The following is a 26,321-nucleotide window of genomic DNA, read 5'->3' as shown; positions in this document are numbered from 1 at the left end:
ACTGAGTTCTGGCAGTGTAATACTGCTATGTTAATAAATCCCTTTATTTCTCCCCTTTATTTTCTTTATTTTCCTTCTCCCAAAGAGTTGTGGTGTTTATGATAAGTTGGTTACTGAAATATTTTGAAATTACATGACCTTTTTTTTTTTCCTAGGAGAATATCGACCAGCAAAGTGACAATTCTGGGCTATGGTCTTTTAACTACAGATGCAGAGACTTTGATAGATGTATTGAATAATCAGAACTTCAAAGTAGTTATAGTAGATGAATCACACTACATGAAGTCCAGGAATGCAACTCGCAGTAAGATTTTATTGCCAATAGTACAGAAAGCCAAACGAGCCATTCTTCTTACAGGAACTCCAGCTTTGGGAAGGCCTGAAGAGGTACTATAATCCTTAAATCTTGGCTTAAAAAATATCTTTCACAAAAAAAATAAATGGGAATTTCTAGATGGCTATTCTTGATTAAATGCATCCTTTAGTATGACTATTTTCTCTGTTTACATGTGAACTTTACCTGTGCTTGTACATGTATATAAAAACATAGTTTTTACTTTCAACTTAAGGTTTTCATATTAAGTATACATTTATAATATCCATCACATTTGTTTTCATATTATTCATATATACTTTTAGTCTTCATTTATCCATTTGGTTTGACATTATAAGCTCCTTAGGATTGCGGTTTAATCTATTTTTTATCTTCTAACTTCTTTCTGTTTCTCTTTTATTTTAAGATACATGTTTGAGGACTGCCTGGGTATCTCAGTCAGTTGAGCTTAAGACTCAGTTTTCGCTCAGGTCATGATTTTGGCATTGTGGGATGAACCCCACTTTTGTCTCCATGCTGTGCAGAGTCTGCTCAAGATTCTCCCTCTTTCCCTCTGGCCCTCACCCTGCTCATGCTCTCTCACTAAAATAAATAAATAAATCTTTTTTAAAAACCCCACATAGATCCATGTTTGGGAAGGTATAGGTATCTGAATTTATGTTCAAGTCAGATGGAGAAATAAGGCATTTGTATGATACTCCCATTTAGTTCTAAGAGCCATAGAGAGAATGGAGTAATTAAAGGGTTGGGAGAAGAAATGATGAATGAAATTCTTGAGTCTTGAAGGGTCACTGTACTCTAAAGAAGCCCTTTCTGTTCATGAACCCTGAGTCATAGAAAAAAAATGTACTTTTTGTCTTGTAGGATTGTAAGAATTTTTTTTTTTTTTTTTGGATTGTAAGAATTAAAGGAAATACTGGTTTAAAAGTATCTTGTATGTGCCCTGGCACATGGTATGCATTTAACATACAGTAGACATTTTTATTATTGATTAATAAGCCAAGCATGGGAGGCAACTATTGATAAAGTGTATTATGTAAATTGATTTTCAAATGTTAAACCAATCTTACATTCCATGATAAATCTCTCTTGACTATATATAACCCTTTTTATTTGTTACTGGATTCAGTTTGCTCTGTTTTGCTGATGATTTTTTTGTTTATATTCATTAGAAATAGTAACATATAGTTTTCTTATTATACCTTTGATTTTAGTATTAAGGCAATACTGGTCTCACAGAATGAGTTGGGAAGTATTCTCTCCTTTCCTGCTTTTTAGAAGAGTTTGTGAAACTTTGTTATTACTTCTTTTTTAAATGTTTGGTAGAATTTAGAGGTGAAAAAAAAAAAAAAAAAGAATTTAGAGGTGAAACCATCTGAGCCTGAGTTTTTCTTTGTGAGTAGATTTTAAATTAATAATTAAGTCTCTTCACTGAATATATATCTATTCAGATTGTGTATTTCTTCTTGAGTTAGTATAATATTTTGTGTCTTTCTAGGAATTTTTCCATTTTATCTAAGGCATTTAAGTTATTAGCACACAGTTCATAGTATTCCTTTATAACCTTTGTGTTTCTATAAGGTTGATAGTATATGTCCCCTCTTTTATGTTTTTTTAATTTTTATTTATTTATGATAGTTACAGAGAGAGAGAGAGAGAGAGAGAGAGAGAGGCAGAGACATAAGCAGAGGGAAAAGCAGGCTCCATGCACCGGGAGCCCGACGTGGGATTCGATCCCGGGTCTCCAGGATCGCGCCCTGGGCCAAAGGCAGGCGCTAAACCGCTGCGCCACCCAGGGATCCCATGTCCCCTCTTTTATTTCTGATTTTAGTAACTTGAGTCTTTTCTCTCTCTTTCTCTCTCTCTTTTTTAATTTGGTTAGTCTAAGCTAAAATTTTGTGAATTTTCCCATTCTCTCCAAAACCAGTATTTGGTTTCATTGATTTTTTTTTTTCTGTTTTTCTATTCTCTGTGTTGTTTATTTCCATTCTAATCTTTATTATTCTTTCTGTCTGTTTTGTGTTTTGTATACTCTTTGTCTCCTAGTGTCTTTAGGTGAAAAGATTATTGATTTAAGACCTTTCTTCTTTTTTTTAATAGAGATATATACAAAAAAAAATAGAGATATATACAGCTATAAAGTTCACTCCTTGGAAGATACATTGGCAAATACTTAAAAAGATAACAATAGAGTTACCATGAGTCCTAGCAATTCCATTTTTTTTTGCAATTCCATTTTTTAATTTTATACACAAGAAACTGAAAATATATGTGTGTTCACAAAAAAAACTATCCATAGTAGCATTATTTATAATATCCACAAAGTAGTAAGAAGCCAGTGTCCATAACTGATAAATGGGTAATGAAAATGTATCCATAAAAAGGAATGAAATACTGATACATTCTACAACATGGGTGAACCTTGAAAGTAGTATGCTAAGTCCATGAAGTCAGACAGACTTACATAATTCTATTTATGTGAAATATCCAGAAAGGCTAAGTAATGGAAATAGGAATCAGATTAATGATTGCCAGGATTGGAGAGAATGGGAAATGACTAGTAATAGGTATGGAATTCCTGTCTATGGTGATACAAATATTTCAAAAGTAAATAATGGTGATCGGCATTTTGTAAATATACTAAGAGCCACTGAATTGTACACTTTAAAAGTATGAACAATGAGAGGCACCTGGGTGGCTCAGTGGTTGAGTGTCTGCCTTCAGCTCAGATCATGGTCCTGGTCCTGGGATTGAGTCCCACATCAGGCTACCCACAAGGAGCCTGCTTCTCCCTCTGCCTATGTCTCTGCCTCTCTCTCTGTGTCTCTCATGAATAAATAAAATCTTTTTAAAAAATTTAAAAAATGAATGTATGAACAATGAAAGTGATATATGAATTATTTCTCATTAAAGCAGCTCTCTTAAAAATGTATACTAAATAACAGTGAGACACTACTATGTACAGCCTATCAAAGTTATAAAAATGAGAAGATTTCATGATACTATTGATGGGAATACAAACTGGGACCTGCTTTTTGCACTGTAGCACAATAACAGCCATCAAACTTTAAAAAGCATATACCTTAAATCCACCTATTTCATTTCTGAACATATATCCTACAGACTTAACTAATGGAAATACAGATTGATGAGTGGTGAGTGGATGGATGGATGAATAGATAAATAGATAAATGGTAGATGAGATGTAGATACATATACCTATGCCTACATATATTTATATATGCACACATATACATAGAGAGACTAAATGAAGTTATTAACTTTTATAATTGTATAAAAGCCAGAAACAGCCTATGTGTCCAAGATCAGGAGACTGTTTTTTCTTTTTTTTTAAGATTTTATTTATTTATTCACGAGAGACACTAACAGAGAGAGAGGCAGAGACAAAGGCAGAGGGAGAAGCAGGCTCCCCTGCTTTTATATGTACTCTAATGTTGTCTAAGACATGTTTTAGGGGACAAAAATTCTAGTTTTATATATATAATATCTTCACATTAATAGAAGAGAAGATATATGTATCTCTGTGTAGGCATACAAAATATATAAATGTATATTAGAGAAAAAGATAACAGTTATCCCTGAAGAATAGGATGGCAGAGATGTGTGAATAGAGGAAAAGGAGGGGGCCTGAGAAAGAAGAGGTGGATTTTCTTTTTTACTCTTTGCTATTTTTTAAACTAGAGTTATCATAGTAATAATATTTACTTGAAAATACTACAACATATTGAGAACACTTGTATTGTTACAGCTTTTCATGCAGATTGAAGCTCTCTTTCCTCAAAAATTTGGAACATGGACTGAGTATGCCAAAAGATACTGTAATGCACATATCAGGTATGACAAAGTACTTTCTATAAATTTTAATTCTTGCATATATACCATGAACATTAAGGTTATTAGTCATTCTTTGTTCCAGTGCTTTTCACACTGGTAGTAGCTATGGAGTAATTTCTTCAAGTAAAATCTTATGTGAAGACCTATACATAAATAAAAGAAGTATATAATGGCATTTTTTTTTCTTTAATTTTTTACCTTCCATTTTATTTTTGGAATTATTTAATTGTACTGACTGGGTAAATGTGCACAATGTACAAAAGTGAAGAGTAAGTTCATTCTTCTTTGGCTGTCTCCCAGCCAGCCATTTCCCTTCCCAGGTAACCTGGGTTGGGTTATTTATTTTGTATCCTTCTGGAAACACAGTGTTGGCAATTTATTGTGTATCCTTCTGGAGATACTCAATGTACGAAGAAGCATATGGATACACAGTGTTGGCAATTTATTGTGTATCCTTCTGGAGGCACTCCATGCATGAAGAAGCATATATGATTGTATGTGTATAATATTGTTTCATTTTATTTCTACATATATAGTAATATAAGGTACGTATTGTTCTGCTGTATGTTGTCTTCATCTAATATGTGTGGAGATCCTTCCATATCAGTTCCTAAAAGAGCTTTAACATTTTTATTTTTAGCTGCTCCCAGTATTCCACTGTTTGCATGCACTATAATTTATTTAGTATACTATTAATAGACCTTTATCTGTGGTACATAGCTGTTGCATACAGTACAGCATTGAATATCCTTGCACATTTTGAGAGGCAGTACATTATATTGGCAAAAAGCATGCAAAATTAGAGCTAGACCACCTGTCTTATATATTTATATCCAGTACTTACAATGTTTCATTTTATGAAAGTAACTTTACTTCTCCAGACCTTGGTGTCTTTAGCTCTAAAAGAGACAATAATTATCCCTATCTCAGAGAATTCTTAGGAGATTTACATTAGCTAATATTTATGAGGGACTTCAACAGTCAGTGGCACATAGTGACCACTCAATAATTATGAGCTATTTTAATATTTCATGTCACACATACAGGAATAAATCTTTAGGATAAATTTATAGAATTGGAATTGCTGGTACAAAGGGCATGTGTATTTTTATATTTTTTAGACTTTTGCAAACTGCTCCACCAAAATTATACTAATTTATATTCCCACAAGCAATAAGTTTGTCTCTTTCTCCACACCTTTCCAACCTGTTCAAATATAAATTATTTTTCTCTTGCCAGTGTGTTCTGATGGTAGTTTTACTTCTTCTCCTGCTAGTTGTCTCTTTATGTTCTTTGCCCTTCATCTTCCTAAACTGACTAGCTATTTTTTTCTTATTGATATATTGGAAATCTTTATAATAGAAATCAGCTGTTTGTGATGAGTCCCTCACATTTTTTCCCAGTATGTTTTCTTTTATCCTTTCTACAGTTGTTTTTTTTTAAGATTTTATTTATTTATTCATGAGACACAGAGAGGCAGAGAGGCAGAGACACATGCAGAGGGAGAAGCAGGCTCCATGCAGGGAGCGGGATGTGGGACTCTATCCGGGGGTCCCCAGGATCACGCCCTGGACTGAAGGCGGCGCTAAACCACTGAGCCACCCGGGCTGCCTTCTACAAGTTTTTAAAATAACCTTATGGTGTTTTGATGCTTTTTCAAGGGCTATAGAGCACAGAGATAGAGTCTTTCTAAATTGTATGAAGGCATTTTAACAGTGATAGCAAAATCAGACAATATACAGAAAAAAAAAAACTAAGGACTTTTTAACTTAAATTTATAAATGTAGAAATCCTCAATATTAATATAAACCAAAACTCATGAAAAGTCCTCATGTGTTGACCTCATGTGTTGCAAATTGAATTTAGATCAGCAAGTATAGTTTAATATTAGAAAATGTGTTAATATAGTCGTTTTACTAGTGAAAAGGAAAAACTTCATTACATCATCTCCATATATGCTGAGATGTAATTTGATAAAATTCAGTATCTATCCTTTTATACGGTTTAATAATTTTTTAATTATTGAAGTATAGTTGACATACAGTGATAAATTAATTTCAGGTGTACAACATAGTTATTTGACGATTCTGTACATAACTCAGTGCTCACTATGATAAGTGTAGTACAGTGTTACTGATTTTATTCTGTATACTGTACTTTTCATCTCCACATCTTCTCTATTCTATACCTGGAAGATTGTACCTCTTAATCCCCTTCATCTACTTTACCCAGCTCCCCTCCTCACCTCCATTCTGGCAACTATCAGTTTGTTCCCTGTATGTTTTGTTTTGTTTGTTTGGTGATTTATTTTGTTTTTTAGATTCCACATGTAAGTTAAATTATATGGCATTTGTCTTTCTCTGACTTACTTCACTTAGCATAATACCCTCTAGGTCTGTCCATGTTGTCTTAAATGGCAGGATATCATTCCTTTTATGGCTGATGATTATTTTTTTTATATTTATATACCACAACTTTTTTATCCATTCATCAAGAGGACACTTGAGTTGCTTCCATAATTTGGCTATTTAAATAATGCTATTATAAACATAGGGGTGCATATGAATTTTGAATTAGTGTTTTTGTTTTCTTTGGGTAAATACCAACTAGTGGAATTTGGTATTTCTCTTATTAGTTTTATGAGGAACCTCTGTATTGTTTTCCATAGTGGTTTCACCAATTTACCTTCCCACTAACAGTGCACAAGGGATTCCTTTTCTCCACATCTTTGCCAACACTTGTTATTTCTTTTGATACTAGCCGTTCTGACTGGGTTATATTTAGAGGAAGTTGTAAATACAAATATGATTTGGAGAAGGCAGTACATTCAGATTTGCATTTCCTTGATGATTAGTGATGTTGATTGAGCATCTTTTCATGTGTCTATTGGCTATCTTTATGTCTTCTTTGGGAAAATGTCTGTTCATATCCTCTGCCTGTTTTTTAATCGAATTGTTTGCATTTTTGGTGTTGAGTTTTACAAGTCCCAATATATTTTGGATATTAACCCCTTATTGGATATATCACTGGCAAATATCTTTCCCTATTCACTAAGTTGCCTTTTTGTTTTGTTGATGGTTTACTTTCCTTTGCAAAAGCTTTTTAGTTTGGTATAGTTCCAATAGTTTATTTTCACTTTTGCTTCCCCTGGCTGAGGAGACAACCCATAAATATATTGCTAAGTGATGTCTAAGAGATCACTGCTGTTTTCTTCTAGGAGTTTTATGGTTTAAGGTCTAGCATTTAGATCTTTAATCTGTTTTGATTTTGTTTTTGTGTATGGTGTAAGAAAGTGGTTCGTTTTAATTTTTTTGCATGTAGCTGTCCAGTTTTTACAACATCATTTATTGAAGAAACTGTCTTTAGCCCCATCATATATCCTTAACCCCTTTGTTGTAAAGTAATTGACCATGTAAGTGTGGATTTATTTCTGGGATCTCTATCCCATTTCATTAATTTTTGTGTTTGTTTTTGTGCCAGTGCCATACTCTTTGAATACTGTGTCTTTACATTATACCTTGAAATGTGATATTGTGATACCTCTGGATTTGTTCTTTTTTTTTCAAGATTGCTTTCACTATTCAAGGTCTTTTGTGGTTCCATATGAATTTTAGGATTAGTCTAGTCCTGTGAAAAAATGTTATAAGTACTGTAGTAGGGATTGCATTAATTCTATAGATTGCTCTGGTTATAGATTAACTCTTCCAATCTATGAATATGAGGTTTTTAAAAATGTGTGTATATATACTCAAAGCCACTGTATTATATGAAACTTTAAATCTGGAGCAAGGATGTTCCCTGACATCATGGTTTGCTTTATGCAGGCAGCACTAAATCAGTTCAGATACATACACACACCCAAAAAAAGGTAAAAATTGTAATGAAAATGACAAAATTATCATTATTTGCAGCTCATATTATTTAATTGGAAGGCCTGAGGGGATCAGCTCAAAAATGCTCACAATAAAAGAATTTATTAAGGTATCCTAGCACAGAGTTACTAATAAAAAGTCAATTGTCTATCTATACATAAATAATAATAAATAGTTATAAGATATAATGCCAAATAGACATGATACTACATGTTGTTAGGAGACTGTATTTTTTTTTTTTTGCAGACTATAAATGCCAAAAGTTTATTTACATAGAAGAGACATATTAATTGGATTTATCTTTGGGGGACTAGGAAATCCTAAATGGTCAGAAGCATTTCATCTTTTCTGACTAGGACTTGTCATATGAGAAAAGAAGTGTGTAACTATTCCTTTCTTGATTATTAACACACATACGGTTTCAAAGAAAGGTTTATATTTTGGAAATGCTTTATGTTTGGGGAGATTGTGTTCTATTTTCTGTTTACTAGAGAAAGCCATTTCAAGATTATTATTATTATTATGCTTCTCAAAAGACATTTTCTTCCAGATTCCATTTCAAAAATTTTACGTTATTCCTTTTCTTTATTACCTTGAAACTAATATGGTATCATAGACTGATTCAGATCAAGGCTCTTCCTGGCATTTTAAGTTAGTTTGGAATGTTAAATTTTTTCCATAATGTTTTGATTTCATGAAGATGTCATTTTCACACTATAATTTTGCAGAAGGCAAATTATGGTTAGTTATTCAGTTCTAGACCCATATTTTATATTTGAAATATCATGACTGTATTCAAATTAAGTTAAATGAAGCTTAGCAAAATTATAACTTTATCTTTATAAAGTTTATTAGATACATATGTGGTCACAAACAGAAGTATAATAATGCAAATGTAGTTTGGAGATGAGAAGTCTAGGTATAGATGACTACTTGGTTTGATTTGAGAGACACAGAGGAAGTATTACTCCACCAGAACATCCCATATCCACAATCCTTTGCATCATTCATTGTGCTGCATTGTATTTAGAGGACACTATAAATGCAAATATGATTTGGATAAGGGAGCACATTCAGTTGTCCATCATTAGCACAGGAGACCTAGAAAAGACTTTACAGATTACTCAGTCTGCCTTTGTCACTTTATAGGCACCAGGCAATGTTAAATGGCTTGCCTAGTATCTGACTTCATCTTGCACCTTTTTTTCGCTTTCCCTGGAAGTAAGAAAGACCTCAGGAATGGCAACTTTAATAAATGTTCTTTTACACAGAAAAGAAGGACACATAGGTAATCCAGCGAAGCATTCTGTTATCAGTAGCCACCTTCAAAAGGTACACTGTGGGAAGACAAATTTGTCCTCCCTAATGTCATGCTTAAAGGTTAAGAATATTCTAGCATAGTTTTATGAAAATTTCTCCGATTTTCTGAACTTTCTTTACTGCTGATATGTTGTGCCATTTCTGCCACTTAGGAGAAATAGTTGTCTAAATTTTTATGAGAGGGAAAATGCTGAAAGATAATACATATTAAAGGTATTTACAGCCATTTTCCAAAAGTGTTAATTAATAGATCATGTCAGCTTCAAGAAATGTCTCTTATGGAATTGTACTGTACTTTGTCCTCAGCACTGTCATATTTAATGTTCTTATCCATGGGCTAAATAGAGGTCAAGTCTATTTCATTTGCAAATGGCTCAAATCTGAGAGAAATAGTTAATATACTGGATGGCAGAGATAAGTTTGAAAAATAATTAGATAAAAATTAATAGGACAAATCCTGCACTTATGCTTAGAAAGTCTGCTTTGTGTGGAAGGATTTCAGAAATCCTCACCTATTGTCACTAGTTTAGTTCAAGAAGATTTCTGGTTTTGAATAACCTTATGCTAAATTGAAGTCAACTGTCATAACTGATAAAAATAAAGTAATATTGGGATGTATTGTTCATATTAACATTCAGAGTAAGGGATGGTTCTACTCCAATCATTGATTAGACCACATCTGGAGTGTAGTTTAATTTTGATTAATCCATTCATTCAAAAACATTTATAGGGTATCTATTATTTGTCATCCCATGTGTTAAGCATCAGATACATATTAGAGAACAAGACCTACGTGGTTCCAACCTTCACTGAGTTCTCAAACACTAACCAGATGATAACAGTTGTGATGAGTGTCATATAAAGGAAGTAAACGATGTAATGGCAGAGTTTAAGAGAGTGAACTATCAAGTCACAAAGAACAGAAGGGGCATCTTGTTAGTGAGTGATATTTATTTGCATTCCAGGAAGAGTAGTTTTATGTGCTAAGCCTAAGTAAGAGCCAGAGAGACTGCTAGGCCTTTGAGGAACTAAAGGTAAAAGTAGATCAGGTCATAGGAATATTCTTGAGCTAATAGAAGAGAGTCTCAAGACAAAAATGGAGTTTGGCATAGGTCATTTTATATGGGGTCCTTTTCTTTTCATCAGAATAGCAGTAAGAAGGCACTGGAAGGTGTTTTATGCTTTTTATTTATCAGTATTATAGGAGATTTTTTAAGTAAAATATACGTAAGAAAATTTACTATTTTAACTTTTTAAGTTTATAATTCAGTTATATTAAGTACATTCACACTGTTGTGCAAACATCATTACCATTTGTCTCCAGAACTTATTCATCATCCCAAACATTAAACAGTAACTCTATATTCCCCTTGCCCCCTCACCCCTGCATTCTGGGGTTTTAAAGCATAAAAGGAACAAACATGCCAAGATGTATAAGCTTGGTTTGTTATTTTTCAAGACAACATTTTCACATTGTTCAAACTTCTAAATCATCTATGTAAGAGTATACTTTGAAAAATCTCCCTTTCACTCACTTTTTTCTGAAAAATATAGTTTTTAATTTTTCCACAAAAAATTGTGTGCCTTTTCAAGGGAATTTCTATTTTTTACTCAGATACTGGATAGCATAAACATAGACGTTGTTTTGTACTTTACTTATTTGTCCGTTTTTTGTATATGTAAGTAATTTCATCCTTTGTTATGGCTACATTATATTATTGAGACATCCATAGTTTCTGGGGTGACAAGAAGTTTAGGAAGTTTGCATATGATGACTTTTTTTTTTTTCAGGAAATGGGAAACACAGTTATGTGTTTAGAGAAATGGGAAAGTAGAGAATTGAATGAGTGTTGACACAGTGTGAAATATTGCTGAAAGGGAGAGTGAGATAATGAGATTAGTGTGATAGAATCAGCAGCAGCACCAAGTAACCATTTGAGAACAAAAATTTTAGATATGTTGTGGAACCAATGCTCTCAAAAATACGATTTCCCCAGCAACACCCAGCATTATAGGTACAATCTTAGAAAAGGCTTTTGGTTGGATCTAAGATTTTTTTTTTTACCACCTTGTGATGCATGGACTGAAGAATAAGGACATTTTGTGATCTTGATAGAATGAAAGGTAATGTATGGGCTGAGAAATCCATACAAGGTGAGGAAAAACATGAAGACAGGAAAGATGTGAATATGGGAAAAGTGGTCAGTTGACAGAAAGGTCCTGATGTGATAGTGAAGATAGAGTGATTATAAGTAAACAAGTGGGTGAGAAGACTGGGTCAGTATAGAGTGGAATGTCTGAATTTACCAGATAGAGCTGTTTTTCAGGCACTGCTTTTCATGGTTATAGCCATGGGACTGGAATGTTTGAAGGAGAGTTTTAGGTCATTGGAGATAAGGAATGTGAGGAACTGAGAGGGCACTAAAAGTCATATTGTAGGAAGCATGTTAAATGAAAACATAGCTGGGAAAGGGTGACAAGAATAGTGAGAGTATTTCATATCCATCTCTACAAATGCCTATATTATTGATTGCCTACTATATTTAAGACATTATTTCAGACCTGCCGGCAATATAAAGATGAATAAGACATAGTGCTTGGTTTTATGAAGCCTATAGAAATTTGAAAAAGAGAAGGCTTAGGGGGAACAAATCTTTAAATATTTAAGGATCTATCATGTTTTAAAGGAATTACACTTTTGTCTTTGTGGCCTCAGGGCAAAACTGTTATCAATGAATGAAACTTAATAGGGAGGTAGATTTTGGCTTAATATGAGTAAGAAGTTACACATACATGTGACAAAGAAATCATATAATATTATATAATAAAACTGGAATGAAAATACTATAATCAAGTATGCTAATAAGTTAATTGTTTTCATTTTTTCTTTATAACCTATGTGTAATGTTATCTATAATCTGCTAATTTCACTTAGCATTACCTTGTCCCATGCTTTAACATTGTCTTTCTCAGTTGTTTTATTTTCTTTTATTTTTACTAATTTAAATATGGTGCATTGCTTTGGAAAAATGATCATTTTAACAAATCAAACATGGAAGAAAAGTTTTTTAATACATAAAATGAACTGAACTCTGCTATTTCTTGCTATGTAGAAATAACCATTACTAAGCATGTTTTGATAACCTTCCTTTTAGATAACTTCTCTCCTTAGGTTCATAAGAGAGGAGAAGGAAAGAGAGATGGATAGGTAGGCAATTTTATAGGGCCATATTATACATACTCTTTGGTACTGTGCTTTTTCATTGAACACTATTTCTAGACTATCTTTCTATATCAGTAACTAAAATATGTCATTTTTGTTAGCTGCACATTGTATTTTATATGTAAGCCATATGGCTTTATATTATCTTTAATTCTTTAAACAATTCTGTAAGAATGATGATATTACATCCATTTTATAGATGAGTAAACTGAGATTTAGAAAGATTAAGTCCCTCGTCCAAATCAAAAGCCTAAAGTAAAAAAGCAGTAATTTAAACACCTCTCCTCACCATTTTTCTTCCATTCTCCTTCTGGTGTCTGAATTATTTGGTAACTCATGTCCATCTCTATATGATTCACTAAATAAATAGAAAACATGTAAATAAATTAAATATTGTTCTCTAAAAGATTGAGTAGTTGACTCTTTCTTAATCAACTTTTTATCTTATAATTATTTCCATATTTTGGCAATTTTTTAAATAGGAATGTTGTGTTCCTCCCTTAGAAGACTCATAATATCTAAGGCCTCTCTTTTTGTGATGTTAGTAGCTGTCAACATTCAGTACTGATCTATATCTTTAGACATTGCAAAAGGGCTATAGTCTCATACTCTTCCTTCATTACTTGACATACCTCTATAAAGGAGAACCTCCCCTCATCTATTACTTGGAAACTCATTCATTCAGTTTATTTAGAAAGAGCAGGAAAAAATGTGTATTTCTCTTTATTTATTAGTTTTTGAAATAGCAACTTGTTTGGCTAACATTCTCTAATGATTTCCAGTAAGGGCTTTCATTTTTAAAATTGTTTAGTGTAAATCTTGTAACTTTGTTCTATTTCAAGTGGGTTTCTTTTTCCGCTGTTCTGTAATCCTTGCATTTTTATCTGAATTTTAGGATTAGCTTGTTAATTTTTGCAAAGATGTCAGCTGAGGTTTAGATTATTTGGGGAAGTTTTGCCATTTTAATAATATGAACTCTATTCAGTTAATAAACAGATGTCTTTACATTTATTTAATTTCTTTCTATAGTTCTGTGTAGTTTTCAGTGTATAGTTCTCACATTTTTTTTTCATAGATGCCGTTTATCAGGTTAAGGAAGTTACTTTGTAATCTTAGTCTGCTAAGTGTTTGAGAATTTTATTTTATTTTTTTTAAAAGATTCACGTATTGTTTTAAAGACTTTATTTTTTCTTGAGAGACACACAGAGGAGAGAGAGTGAGAGAGAGAGGCAGAGATACAGGCAAAGGGAGAAACAGGCTCCGTGCAGGGAGCCTGACGTGGGACTGGGTCCCGGGTCTCCAGGATCACACCCCAGGCTGAACGCGGTGCTAAACTGCTGGGCCACTGGGGCTGCCCAAGAGAATTTTATTTTTAATTCACTTTTTTCCAATTCACTTTATTGATGATGGTTAAATTGTCCCACCTTTAACAAATGGGACCATTTTCAATGCGGTCCTTTTATACGACACTACTAGGCTTTGAATGCTTTCTTAGTATCTGATGTGAGATGTTCCAGGATCATATTGTACATTTTTTTCTTTAGTTCTTTTCAGAATATTTCCTGGTTTTCTGGAAAGATAACCCTCAACAGCTTCCTAAGAATAGTGCATAGAAACTAAACCTTTTCAATTCCTATATAACCGTGTCTAGATAATTTCGAAATTGATAATTTTATATTTCTGTGTTGAAAATCATTTTTCCTTAGAGTTTTGAGGTTAGTTCTTCATTGCCTCTAATTCCAAGGTTGCTATTAAGAATCACAGTAGTTGATGCACCTGGTGGCTCAGTCTGTTAAGCATCTGACTCTTGATTTCTGCTGAGATCATGACCTTAGGGCCCTGAGATTGAGCCCCACATTGGGCTCCCTGCTCATTGAGCAGTCTGCTTGTCTTTCTCTTCTCTGCCCCTCCCCACTGCTCACATGCACTGTCTTTCTCCCAAATAAATTAATAGACTTCAAAAAAAAAAAAAAAAGCACAGAATCGCAACACCGTTATCATTTTTGTTCCTTTGCATGTTTTATATATATTCATATGTCTCTCTATTTTGAAAGCTTCTGAGTTTGTCCTTTATTGTGGTTAATCTTTAATTTTATGAAAATATGCCTTTGTTGGGTGTTTTTGTTTTTGTTTTATTCTAGTGATAGTAGGTATTTTCTTTTAACCTGGTAACTTGAGTGCTTATACCTGGAAATTACTCATTTTTACCATTTTTTCTCCTTTCCTTCAATATATTTTTCTGCAACTTCTTTTATTTATGTATTGACTTTCTAATTTTTTTTCTTTTTTTGCTTTTTGGGACATTTCTTCTTTATTACCCAGCTCTTCTGTTGCATTTTTGTTTAAACTAAAGAAAATTGCTGCAATCTTATATATATTTTTAAGCTTTTTTTCTTTTTCTTTTTCTTTTTTCTTTTATTTCTTATACCTTATTCACTTTTCTTTCATAGCCTCTTGTTTTGAGATGCTTGTTGCTGCTCAGGTTTTTGGTATTATTTTGGGATTTTTTTGTACTTAATTTTCTTCTGTTGCTGCGTCGTATGTTTGCTCTGAATTTCTTTTCACATTGTCTTCATCTCTGTTGTTCATATTGGATGCTTTCTTCAGTGCCTTTTGATCCATGAATGTCCACTCATATTTAAGATTGAAATTGTAAAAAAATGGTTAGAAAAGCTTTTTGACTAGAAAAGTATGGAAATCCCTAAATGTTAATATGTGGGGATTGTCTTTTTGTGACCTCTTAAAAGTTTAAAAAAATTTTTATTTAAATTCAATTCAGTTAACATACAGTATATTATTAGTTTCAAGAGTAGAATTTAGTGATTCATCAGTTGCATAAAACACCAAGGGCACAGGTGCCCTCCTTAATGCCCATCATCCATGTACCTCATACCCCACACCCCACCCACTTCTTCTCCAGCAACCTTCAGTTTGTTTTCTGGAGTTAAGAGTCCAGGGAGATTTGCCTTCCTCTATGTTTTTATCTTACTTTATTTTTTCTTCCTATCCCCTATGCCCATCTGTTTTGTTTCTTAAATTCCACATATGAGTGAAATCATATGATATTTTTCTTACTCTGACTGACTTACTTTGCTTAGCATAATTCCATCCATGTCATTGCAAATGGCAAGATTTCATTTTTTTGATATACAATATTCCGTTATATATATATATATATATATACCACTTCTTTATCCATTCATCTGTTGATGAACATCTGGGTTCTTTCCATGTTTTGGCTATTGTGAACATTGCTGCTATAAACATTGAGGTACATGTGCTCCTTTGAATCACTATTTTTATTTCCTTTGGATAAATACCTAGTAGCTTGGGTATCCCTAGGTGGCTCAGCAGTTTGGCACCTGCCTTCAGCCCAGGCGTGATCCTGGAGTCCTGGGATCGAGTCCCACATTGAGCTTCTGCATGGAGCCTGCTTCTCCCTGTGCCTGCGTCTCTGCCTCTCTCTCTCTCTCTCTTTGTCTCTCTGTGTGTGTGTGTCTCTCATGAATAAAAAAATTCCTAGTAGCTTAATTGCTGGGTTGTAGGTAGTTCTATTTTTAACTTTTGAGGAACCTCCATACTGTTTTCCAGAGTGGCTGCACCAGTTTGCATTCCCACCAACAGCATAAGAGGATTCCCCATTCTCCACATCCTCACGGACATCTGTTGTTTCCTGTGTTGTTAATTTTAGCCATTCTGACAGATGTTGAGGTGGTATTCATTGTGGTTTTCATTTGTATTTCCCTGATGCAGAGTGATGTTGAGCGTTTTTTCATGTGTCTCTTAGCCATTTGTATGTCTTCTTTGTGACTTCTTAAAATTCTTAAGAGAAAAAGGTATCCTCCACTTGTGTGCTGTATGTGAAGCTTTAAACATAGCTACCATTTTTGTGGCATAAACAAAGGAAGCAGAATAATGTTCTCAATCCTCAGTATGTAGACTTTATCTCAATCTGTCTTGGTTCCATATGGTACCTCCCTCCACCCTTCTACTATTCTTAGTCCTTTAGGCTTGAACATTAGTTCAGTTTCTTTATAGAATAAAACTATTGTCTTGTGAGGGTAAGATAGTAACATGATGACATGGGAATGACTAGAGAATCTGGGCATTTAGCCATTCCTTATACAAACTTTTCATCCAGTGTCCCTGGTTTTAGCTACCATGTCATACTTCCACCTTCTAAGGTACCTGACCTGATGCTCTTAGTTTCTGAGACATTCTAGGAATTTGTGAACAGCCCTCTTCAAGTTGTTACTATATAGCTTTTCTGGTTTCGTTAGCTTCTTCAGGTTTATTTCTGCTTTAGAATATGTTCACATTGTTGACTGTTGTGGTTTTTGGTGTTTTTGTTTTTGTTTTCCATTATCTTTGTCATGGTGAGTTAACACATTCATATTGCTTTGTATTCGTTTTGATTGAGGATAAATGTATGTGTTTACTCACCATAGTTTCTTTGTTTGTTTGTTTAAGATTTTATTTAGGAGTGCCTGGGTGGCTCCATCGGTTAAGTGTCTGCCTTCAGCTCAGGTCATGATCCCAAGGTCCTGGGATCGAGCCCCACAAGGGGCTCCCTATTCAAGGGAGGCTGCTTTTCTCTCTGCCCCTGCCCTTGCTTGTGCTCTCTCTCTCATTTACTCTCTCTCTTAAATAAATAAATAAAATCTTATAAAAATATATAAAGATTGCATTTAAATTCAAGTTAGTTAACAGATAGTGTATTATTAATTTCAGGGGTAGAATTTAGTGTTTCATCATTTGTGTATGACACCCAGGGCTCATATCAAGTGCACCTGAATGCGCACCACCCAGTTACCCCATCCTGCCATCTACCTCCTCTCCAGCAACCCTCAGTTTGTTCCTTATAGTTAAAGAGTTTTAACCAGGACATTGCCTCTACATACTTTCTCTTTACCATAAATTGTTTGAAATTCCTTATCCACTGTTTCTTCTCTCGTTCTCTTTGGTCTTATTATTTAATAGCTTTTAAGTTCATTTCTTCTTGTTTTAGAAGGTTTTCCATAGAAATAATTGATAAATGTGATTAATTTGCTATGCTTAATTATATGTCCATTTGCAAACTCCAGTTAGTGCTTTAGTTTTTGCTTTCTCAAGTATTTCTATTCTCAAGAACCGTGGGGTATATTCATTAGTCACTTCATCCATTTGTTTATTAGTTCATAAATCAGTTACTATATGTCAGGCATCATACTAGATGCCAGGAATACAAAGACATGGTGTTTGTTCATAAGAAGCTTACACTTAGGCTATTCACAATTCTAACTTAGCTCTGCATAAGAACTACTAAGTCATAATTTAAATTTGAGATATTTCGTGAAGTAATATATTTTCATACATCTGGGTAAAATTTTGACTTGCTTCCAAATGTATCTAAATAGTTAGAAAAAATAGTTATTGGATTCATATGTTTGCTTATCTCCATAATTGAGATACAGGTGTATTTTGTTTAGGTGAGTAGTTTGCTTCAGTTAAATCAGCTTCTTTTGGTCCTGATCACTATTTGATAGTTCAATTATATCTTAATATTTGCTCTGCTAAAGAAACATAAAACATTATTTCTATCTATGTGAATTTTTTATATATATTCAAGCATCTTTTCCCTGACTTGGTTCCTAGTGGTTCAGAATCTGCTATTTTACAGAGCTCGAAGAACTTTACTAACAGGAGATGAGTGTACTCCTGAGAAGCCATCTGTCCCATACACATGGCTCAGCATCTGAATTCTTATATTCCCTTAAATGAAACAGCAACTTCTTACTTTTTCCTGCATTTTAAAGTTTAGAGCACTCAGGTATCCAGTTTACTGATAAACATGTATGGTCTTCTGGACAGTATATTGTGTCTCAGAATGCTGGACTTCCCAAAGTTTTTTTTATCTCAAAAGTCAGTTGAATGGTAAACATCCCCCTAACCAACTGTCTGACTGGATGCAAGAAATAATTCTGCATATCTTCCTCAAACATTTTCCATGTCTTTCATCCCATCAACTATGTTTAGGGTGGGAAAAAATTACAATTTGATGATTCCTTTTATCTGCAGCTTGATGACTTACTTTGTAATGTACCTTCTGCTCTTTTCGTGATGATATGTTACTTGAGTTTCCAAGCAATTTAATATATCAAGATTTGTGGAACAATTTTTCAGTCTATACTCCTATAACAGATCTTCCCCACTCTTACTTTCTTTTTCTGGTGTGTTTACATTAGGTTGGTTCCTCTTTGTAATTTGTATATTTTCTTAGTTGATCCAGTGTGAATTACACACTGAATTACACATTATTTAATATAAGAATAGAATTTTCTAAATTTCTCCCATTTTCATTATTTGTCCTAATTTTTAGTGTAAATGTTTCATATATTGTAGTGGAAAGACAAAATGCTACAGCTAGCTTTATAAAAAACAGTTTGGTTGTTTTTTATAGAGTTGAACATTAAAGAAAAAAGAAGATCCAAATAAATGAAGTAGAATAACATGTTCATAGACTAGAAGAGCCACAATTTTTGAAATGACCCTTCTTCTCAAATTGTTCTATTGATTCAATGTAATAATAATCCAATTTTCAGAAGGACTTTTTGGTAAAATTTGTATTTTAAATCTAAAATTTATATGCAAAAGCCAAGTATATCCCTCACATCTTTGAAAAAGAACAAAGTTGGAAAGCTCACACTATTTTTGTGTGTAGTCATCAACAAACTAGAGACATGTAGATCAGTGGGAAAGGACAGAGAATCTAGAAATAGACCCATACATATATGGCACATTGATTTTAATGATTTGTATGTTTTATTCACAAATGTTCATATTCTTTCCATAATCCTTTGAAAAAGGTGTTATTTTCTCATTTCACAGATAGAAATAGTGAGGATTAAAAGATTAAGTGATGAGTACAACATTATGTAACTAAGAGGTGCAGAACTCAATATTCAAACATTGGTCATCTGACTTCCAATCCCAGGATCTTGTTACTGCACCATGCAACTTACCTCCAACGAGGAGTGTGATTTAAATTTGGTGCCTCTACTTCATCTCCATTTTTTTTCTTTTCTCCATTTTTCTCTTTTTTTGCACTGTCACTCCTTTTTACAACCTTAGTACTTCCCTTAGTTAACTAATAATTTGAACTCTTTTATACTATGTCTGCTGAGCCCTGTTTGCAAGAATAGAACATTTTTTCTAGACACTGAAAACTACTTCCTGTCTCATGAGAGTCATTTGGATTGTCTCAGATTGTCCTTTGTGTGGTAACGTGAATCCTGATTTCCTTATGTGGTCCGATTTATTCAGAATTAAGTTGTCCTAAGAGTTAGCTCTGGGGAGAAGGGATTTTCTCATTAACACCTCATGAGCTATTTCTTGGGAGATAGACAATGTTTTCTTTATGTGGCATCTTCGTGCAACACGTGAAAAAAAGATGGTGAAATGAAAGTTGCACATTAAATCTTACTTCCTGCTAGTCCTTACTTTCTACTGCCAGATTTTGTTAAAGTTGTTTCTTTCCACTAATTGTTTCCTTCTAGAAAAACTGATCATCTATGTCAAGGTTGATACTGCAAGGTTGACTTAACACCTTCAGGGCAGATGTCGGGGTCTGTTAAGGAGGCACAGAGTCTCAAGGGTTCATACTTAGCTCTGGGCTTCCAACTCCTTTATTGTTAATTTTCTTTCCTGGTCCTCCTTAGTCTTGCCAGAAATTCCAGTTTTATCCTCCATGCTTAAGAACATCCAGCTAAGAGATATATAGGGCAAGGTATAGGGAAAGGGTGTGAAGATTCCATGACCTCTCTAGTCACTCCACACTCCCTCACATATCCTATATGTTCACCAATTAGGAAACTCTATAGTCAACTGATTTTTTAAAAAGATACAAGGCAGTTCTATGTGGAAAGGTGTCTTTTCACCAAATGTACTTGGAATAATTAGATATCCATATGCAGAAACAGACAGAAAGAGAAGAAAAGCAGAAACAGCAGCTCAATTCATATCTTACACCATATGCAAAATTTAAGTGAAATGGTTGGTAGAGGATGCTGGGAAGATGGCAGAGTAGGAATCATCAGGAATCTGTCTTCCCATCTAGACAACGATTGGCACCCACAGAATCTTTGATGTCATAATTTTGGAACTCTGGAGTGTATTGAAGACTTGCAACTTCCAGGGGAAGGCCTGGACAGTAAGTTTTAGTTAATTTCAGTCAATTCCAGCTCTTACCAAAGTAATAGTTACCATCTTCCACCTCCAGTCCCAAGGCAGACAGCTTCATACATCTTCCTAGAGCAAGTTGCACACAACTTGTGGGAACCAGAATGGGCAAAAATGACCCTATTCTCCAAATATCAGAGATTCTTCTCTGATAACTGATTGCTGCTTCTCAGTATAGGGGTGCAGATAAAGTGGGAGCATCCATTGTTGTTGCACCCATCCCCATTGCAAGCCCCTCACCCCACCACCACTTGTGGCTAAAGCAACTTCTAGAGAATTTAAGGGGCCGGTGCCATTTCCCCAGTTCTTCTTCTTTTTTTTTTTTTTTTCTCCATTTGGGAACCAAATATTAAAGATTAAGACATCCAAACACAACTGCGCATGAGGGTTAAATTTGAAAGTGACTGTGCATGCCCAGGAAAAGGCACAGGCTCAGAAGAGACCAGAGAAGACCTTAAGTTTATACCTCAGTCTTATCCTTCGCACAGAGACAGCTGACAAAAGTTTAAAAATAAATGAATAAATAATCAAAAGGAATAACAACAACAACAAAGAAAACCACAGTAGAACACAGAGGATGGGGAGAATCTGATTTAGTTACATTATTAGATTCAAACATTTAATTTTCAACAATAAAATCATAATGGATATAAAGTAACAGTAAAGCATTGGACAAATTGAAGTCAACTGAAAAAGACCTAATGACAGATCTAGACAAAGAGTAAAACAGCTTTCATAAAGATACTCAAAGAACTAAAGATGTGGAAAAAGTCAAGAAAATGAGGTTTGAACAAAAAATATGTGAAGAAGCAGAAAACCTAAAAAAGGAAACCAAAAAGAAATTCTGGAGCTGCAAAGTGTAAGAACTAAAATGAAAACTTAATTGAGGGTTTCAGAGACAGATCTGAGCAGGCGGAAGTAAGGATCAAAGACCTTGAAGACAGGACAATGGCAATTTTTGAGTCTGAGGAACAGAAAGAAAAAAGTATGAAGAAAAGCGAACAGAACCTAAGGGACCTGTATGAACCATCAAATAGGTAAACATATGCATTGTGGATGCCCCAGAAGAAGAGAGAAATAAAGGGGCTGAGAGAATATTTGAAGAAAGGAGGACCGAAAACTTTCTAAATTTGACGACATGATTATATATACCCAGAAGATTAACAGACTCCAAGATTAACTCAGAGACTAACACAGAGATACAGTATAATCAAATTTCCTAAAGACAAAGAAAATCTTGAAAGCAGCAAGTGATAAACAGCTCTTCGTATATAAGAAATCCTCAAAAACATTATCAGCAGATAATTCATCAGAAACTTTGGGGCATCTGGGTGGCTTAGTCAGTTAAGTGTCTGCCTTTAGCTCAGGTCATGATCCTGGACTCCCAGGATTAAGCCCCACATTGGGTTCTCCACTCAGCAGAGAGTCTGCTTTTCCCTCTGACCCTCCCCTCTCTCGTGCTCTCTCTCTCTTCTTCTTTCTCTCTCTCAAATAAATAAATAAAATCTTTTAAAAAAAGAGAGAAAGAAAGAAAGAAACTTTGGAGACCAGAAGGCAGTGGGCTGAATTACCATATGATCCAGCAATTTTACTTCTGGGATATATTCCAAAGAATTGAAAGCAGGATCTTGACAAGATATTTGTACACCTGATTCATAGCAGCATTATTCATAGTAGTAAAATGTGAAATCAACCCTTGTTTCCATTAATGGATGACTAGATAAGCAAAATGTAGTTTATACACATTTTCGAATAGTATTCAGCCTTAAAAAAAAAAAGAAAATTCTAACATAACTAGCAGTATGGATGAAACTTGAGGACATTATGCTGAATGTAATAAGCCAGTCTCCAAAAGACAAATACCATGTGATTCTTCTTATATGAGGTACTTAGAGTAACTATAAGTCATAGGGAGGTAAAGTAGAATGGAGATTGCCGGGGCCTGGAGGTATTGGTGAATGAGGAGTTATTGTTTAATGGGTGCAGAGTTTCAGTTTTACAAGATGAAACAAGTTATGGAGATTAATGGTGGTAGGGTATGCACTTTTATGAATTACTTGATACTCCTGAGCTATACACTTAGAAATGACTAAGATGACAAATTTTATGTTGTGTATTTACCACAATTGAAAAATTAATTAAAAATGAATTCTAAATTTAAAATAAAATTACTTAAGGGAAATAAAAGAGTAAATCTTTGTGACCTTGGTTTGTGCAAATTTCTTTTACTATATAGGATATAAGAAACATGAACTATAAAAGAAAAATGTGATGAAATTTATTACTTTAAAATTGAAAAAAATCTTTTTTTTGAAGATTTTATTCATTTATTCATGACAGAGAGAGGCAGAGGCAGAGGCAAAGGCAGGGGGAGAAGCAGACTCCATGCAGGGAGTCTGATGTGGGACTCCATCCCGGGACTCCAGGATCACACCCCAAGCTGAGGGCAGATGCTTAACTGCTGAGCCATCCAGGCATCCTGAAAAAAAATCTTTTCTAAAGATACCTTCTATTAAGAGAATGAATGGACAAGCCACAAACCTTATTTGTAAAGCACATATTTAATAAACAAGATATGTTTATATATATTTTTTTGTAATATACAAAAGAATTTATTAAAAATTATATCAAATCTCTCAAAACAATAATAAAAAAAATGTTAGTGTTAAATTAGGGACTTCATCTAAGAAGATATAGAGAATTCAAATAAGCACTTCAAAAGATGTTTGACATGTACTCACTTCGGCAGCACATGCTAAAAAAAAAAGATGTTCGACATCATTAAATATTAGACAGATAGTATTTGGAACCACAGTGAGATACCAGTCTACATGCATTAAAATAGGTAATATTTTACAAACTAACAATACCAAATGATGGCAACAATACTAAACAATGGATCTTACGTATATTGCTGGTGGGAATGCAAAATGATATAGGTTCAATTTCTTATGAACTTAAACATACCTCTACCATACAACTCAGGGGTCCCAATTTGGGTATTTAGTCAAGATAAATAAAAACATATGTTCACCAAAAAATCTGTGTGCAAATGTTTACAGCAGCTTTTTATAGTCACCTAAAACTTGAAATAATCCAGATGTTCTTCAACTGATTAATATAAACAAGTCATGATATAGCCATAAACTGGAATATATTACACATCAGAAAAGAAATGAACTACAAATACATACAACAACATAGATGAATTTCAAATGAATTATGGTAAGTGAAAAATCAGATTTAAAAGGCTGCACACTGTAGGATTATATTTATATATCATTCTGGAATGTGCACAACTATAGGGGCAGAAATGGTTTAGTTTTTCCCAGGAGGTGGGGATTAGAAAAAAGAATAGCTGTTAAGGGACATAAGGGAACTTACATTAAAAAAAAAAAAAAATCAAGTGTGCCTGGGTGGCTCAGTCGGTTGGCATCTGTGTCCGGCTCAGGTCATGATCCCAGAGTCCTGGGATCGAGCTCTGCTTTGGAGTTCTCACTCAGTGGGGAGTCTGCTTCTCCCTCTCCTTCTCCCACTTCTTGTGCTCTCTCTTTCTCTCTCTCAAATAAATAAACAAAATCTTAAAAAATATATTTTTAAAATCAGAGGGTAATTTCCAAATTCAAATGTTAACTCTGTATGTGGGCTTTTATGTGTTCACGTATCTGTATGTATGTTTCTAGGAGCATAGATAAGCATGCATATTCTTGGCCATATACTTCCTATTTCACCATCATGAACTAATAATTTGTGCCTATTGAGAAATGCCTTTTTAAAAATGTATGTAATAAAAAAATAAGTTTGTGTTTATTCTTACTTAGAAAAGGAAAAAGGAAATTTTACTTTGTAAATCTGAATGAGAAAATGGCTATATTAATCTCAAAGTAGTTTTAAGGTTCATGTTTTATAGACATTTAGAGACATTAAAAATTTTGTTGTTAATTTTTGGTTCTTAAGAATTCAGTTTCTCTTATGTTTAATTTCACCTTAAACCATCCTGCTGCTATTTTGTACTTTAAAGTATATTTTTTAAAAAATATTTCTTTTTTATTATTTATTTACACCTTTCCCCTTTCATCTACATACCTTACCTCTTTGTTATTGCACTGACAAACTTGTATACTTTTCTTTCCTTGCCCTAAAACTAATGAACCTTACAGAATCACCCATTTATCTAGGCCCATTTCAAGGCTCCGGGAAGGGCTTTGGCAGCTTTCACAGGTCTTGTGTCCCTGTCATATTTATAGAAGTAGGCTATTTTAATATTAATAGATTGAAAGATCTCTTTCTAGTTCTTGAGTGTGTGTATGTGTGTGTGTGTGTATATATATTATGTTCTATGTATTATATGGGTATTTGTATTGTATGCTGGTATTGGAGTATCAGCAAGCATTTTGGGGGTCACGGTAAGAGGAAAGTATATTGAAGATACATTTAGTTTGAGTTTAGAAGGCTATATTTATGTAGTTCTCAGTAATTTCCATGTATAGTTAGGTTATTGATAGTCAACTCAACATGGGAATGGCTTCCAGGAATATTCCTGGAGCAGGGATGGCAGATGTACTGGTTTGTGAACTTGTCCTTGGTACTGGTGCTGGAAGGACATGAATAGTGGAGAAGCAAGGTTGAAGTGGTACAGGGCCAGAATAATTTTTCAAATTCATAGAGCTGATATATAGCAGAAACTTGATAGATTTTTCAAATTTGACAATTCAGAAGTAATTTTATAACACATGCTGATAAGTTACAAACCTGAAAGAAACTTTTTAAAAGTAACAATAATAAAATTTGATCATCCATGCTTGGTTCAAGTCTGAAGTATATTTCTTTGTAGGTACAAGGTTGTCATGTGAAGAGGCAATCAAAGTATAAGCAGTAGAAAATGTAGAAAAGGCATTATAGATGTGTGTCCAATGGTCAGTTAATAAAAATGTGTTATTTTCCTGGATTTGGAGACATGGGAAGATTTATAAACTTCTTTTAATTGAGATAAAATTGGCATGTATCATTATATAAGCTTCAAGTGTACAACATTATATTAAACATCTGTATGCAAGAATCACCACCAAAACTCCAGTTACCATCTATCACCATACAGTGATCATCTTCACCCATTTTTCCCACTCCCCCATGGCCATTCCCTGTGTGACATTTCATTTAGCATAGTATCTTGAAGATTAAACCATGTTGTCACAAACAGCAAGATTTCACGATTTTTTTTTTGTGGCTGAGTAGTAGTCCATTGTGTGTGTGTCTGTGTGTGTATGTGTATACATATCACATCTTCCATCAATGGACATATCCATTTCTCAGCTATTGTAAATAATGCTGCAGTGAACATAGGAATGTATGTATCTTTTTGAATCAGCATTTGTGTATTTTTTGCATAAATACCCAGAAGTAGAATAGCTAGATCATATGGTGGGTCTAGTCTTAATTTTTTAAGGAATACTGTGTCCCATAGTAACTAGACCAGTATACATTCCCACCAACAGAATAT

General features: G+C 33.8%; 1 protein-coding gene across 5 annotated transcripts in view; it reads left to right on the top strand.

Annotated features, from left to right (window-relative positions):
* Nucleotides 1-26,321, top strand: part of ZRANB3 (zinc finger RANBP2-type containing 3) — a 299,997-nt gene that overhangs the window by 179,599 nt on the left and 94,077 nt on the right. For 4 of the 5 annotated variants that reach the window (XM_072789025.1, XM_072789026.1, XM_072789023.1 and 1 more), the window contains exons 5-6: nucleotides 156-387; nucleotides 4,104-4,189. In XM_072789025.1, coding sequence (XP_072645126.1) covers nucleotides 156-387; nucleotides 4,104-4,189 — 318 coding nt within the window. Of the gene's footprint in view, nucleotides 1-155; nucleotides 388-4,103; nucleotides 4,190-20,769; nucleotides 20,793-26,321 lie in introns of those variants that run through there. The other variant, XM_072789028.1, reaches the window with a different exon arrangement.

This window comes from Canis lupus, chromosome 20 (genome assembly GCF_048164855.1).
Source record: "Canis lupus baileyi chromosome 20, mCanLup2.hap1, whole genome shotgun sequence".
In the NCBI taxonomy this organism is placed as follows: Eukaryota; Metazoa; Chordata; class Mammalia; order Carnivora; family Canidae; genus Canis; species Canis lupus.
This window is presented reverse-complemented; position numbering and strand designations above follow the sequence as displayed.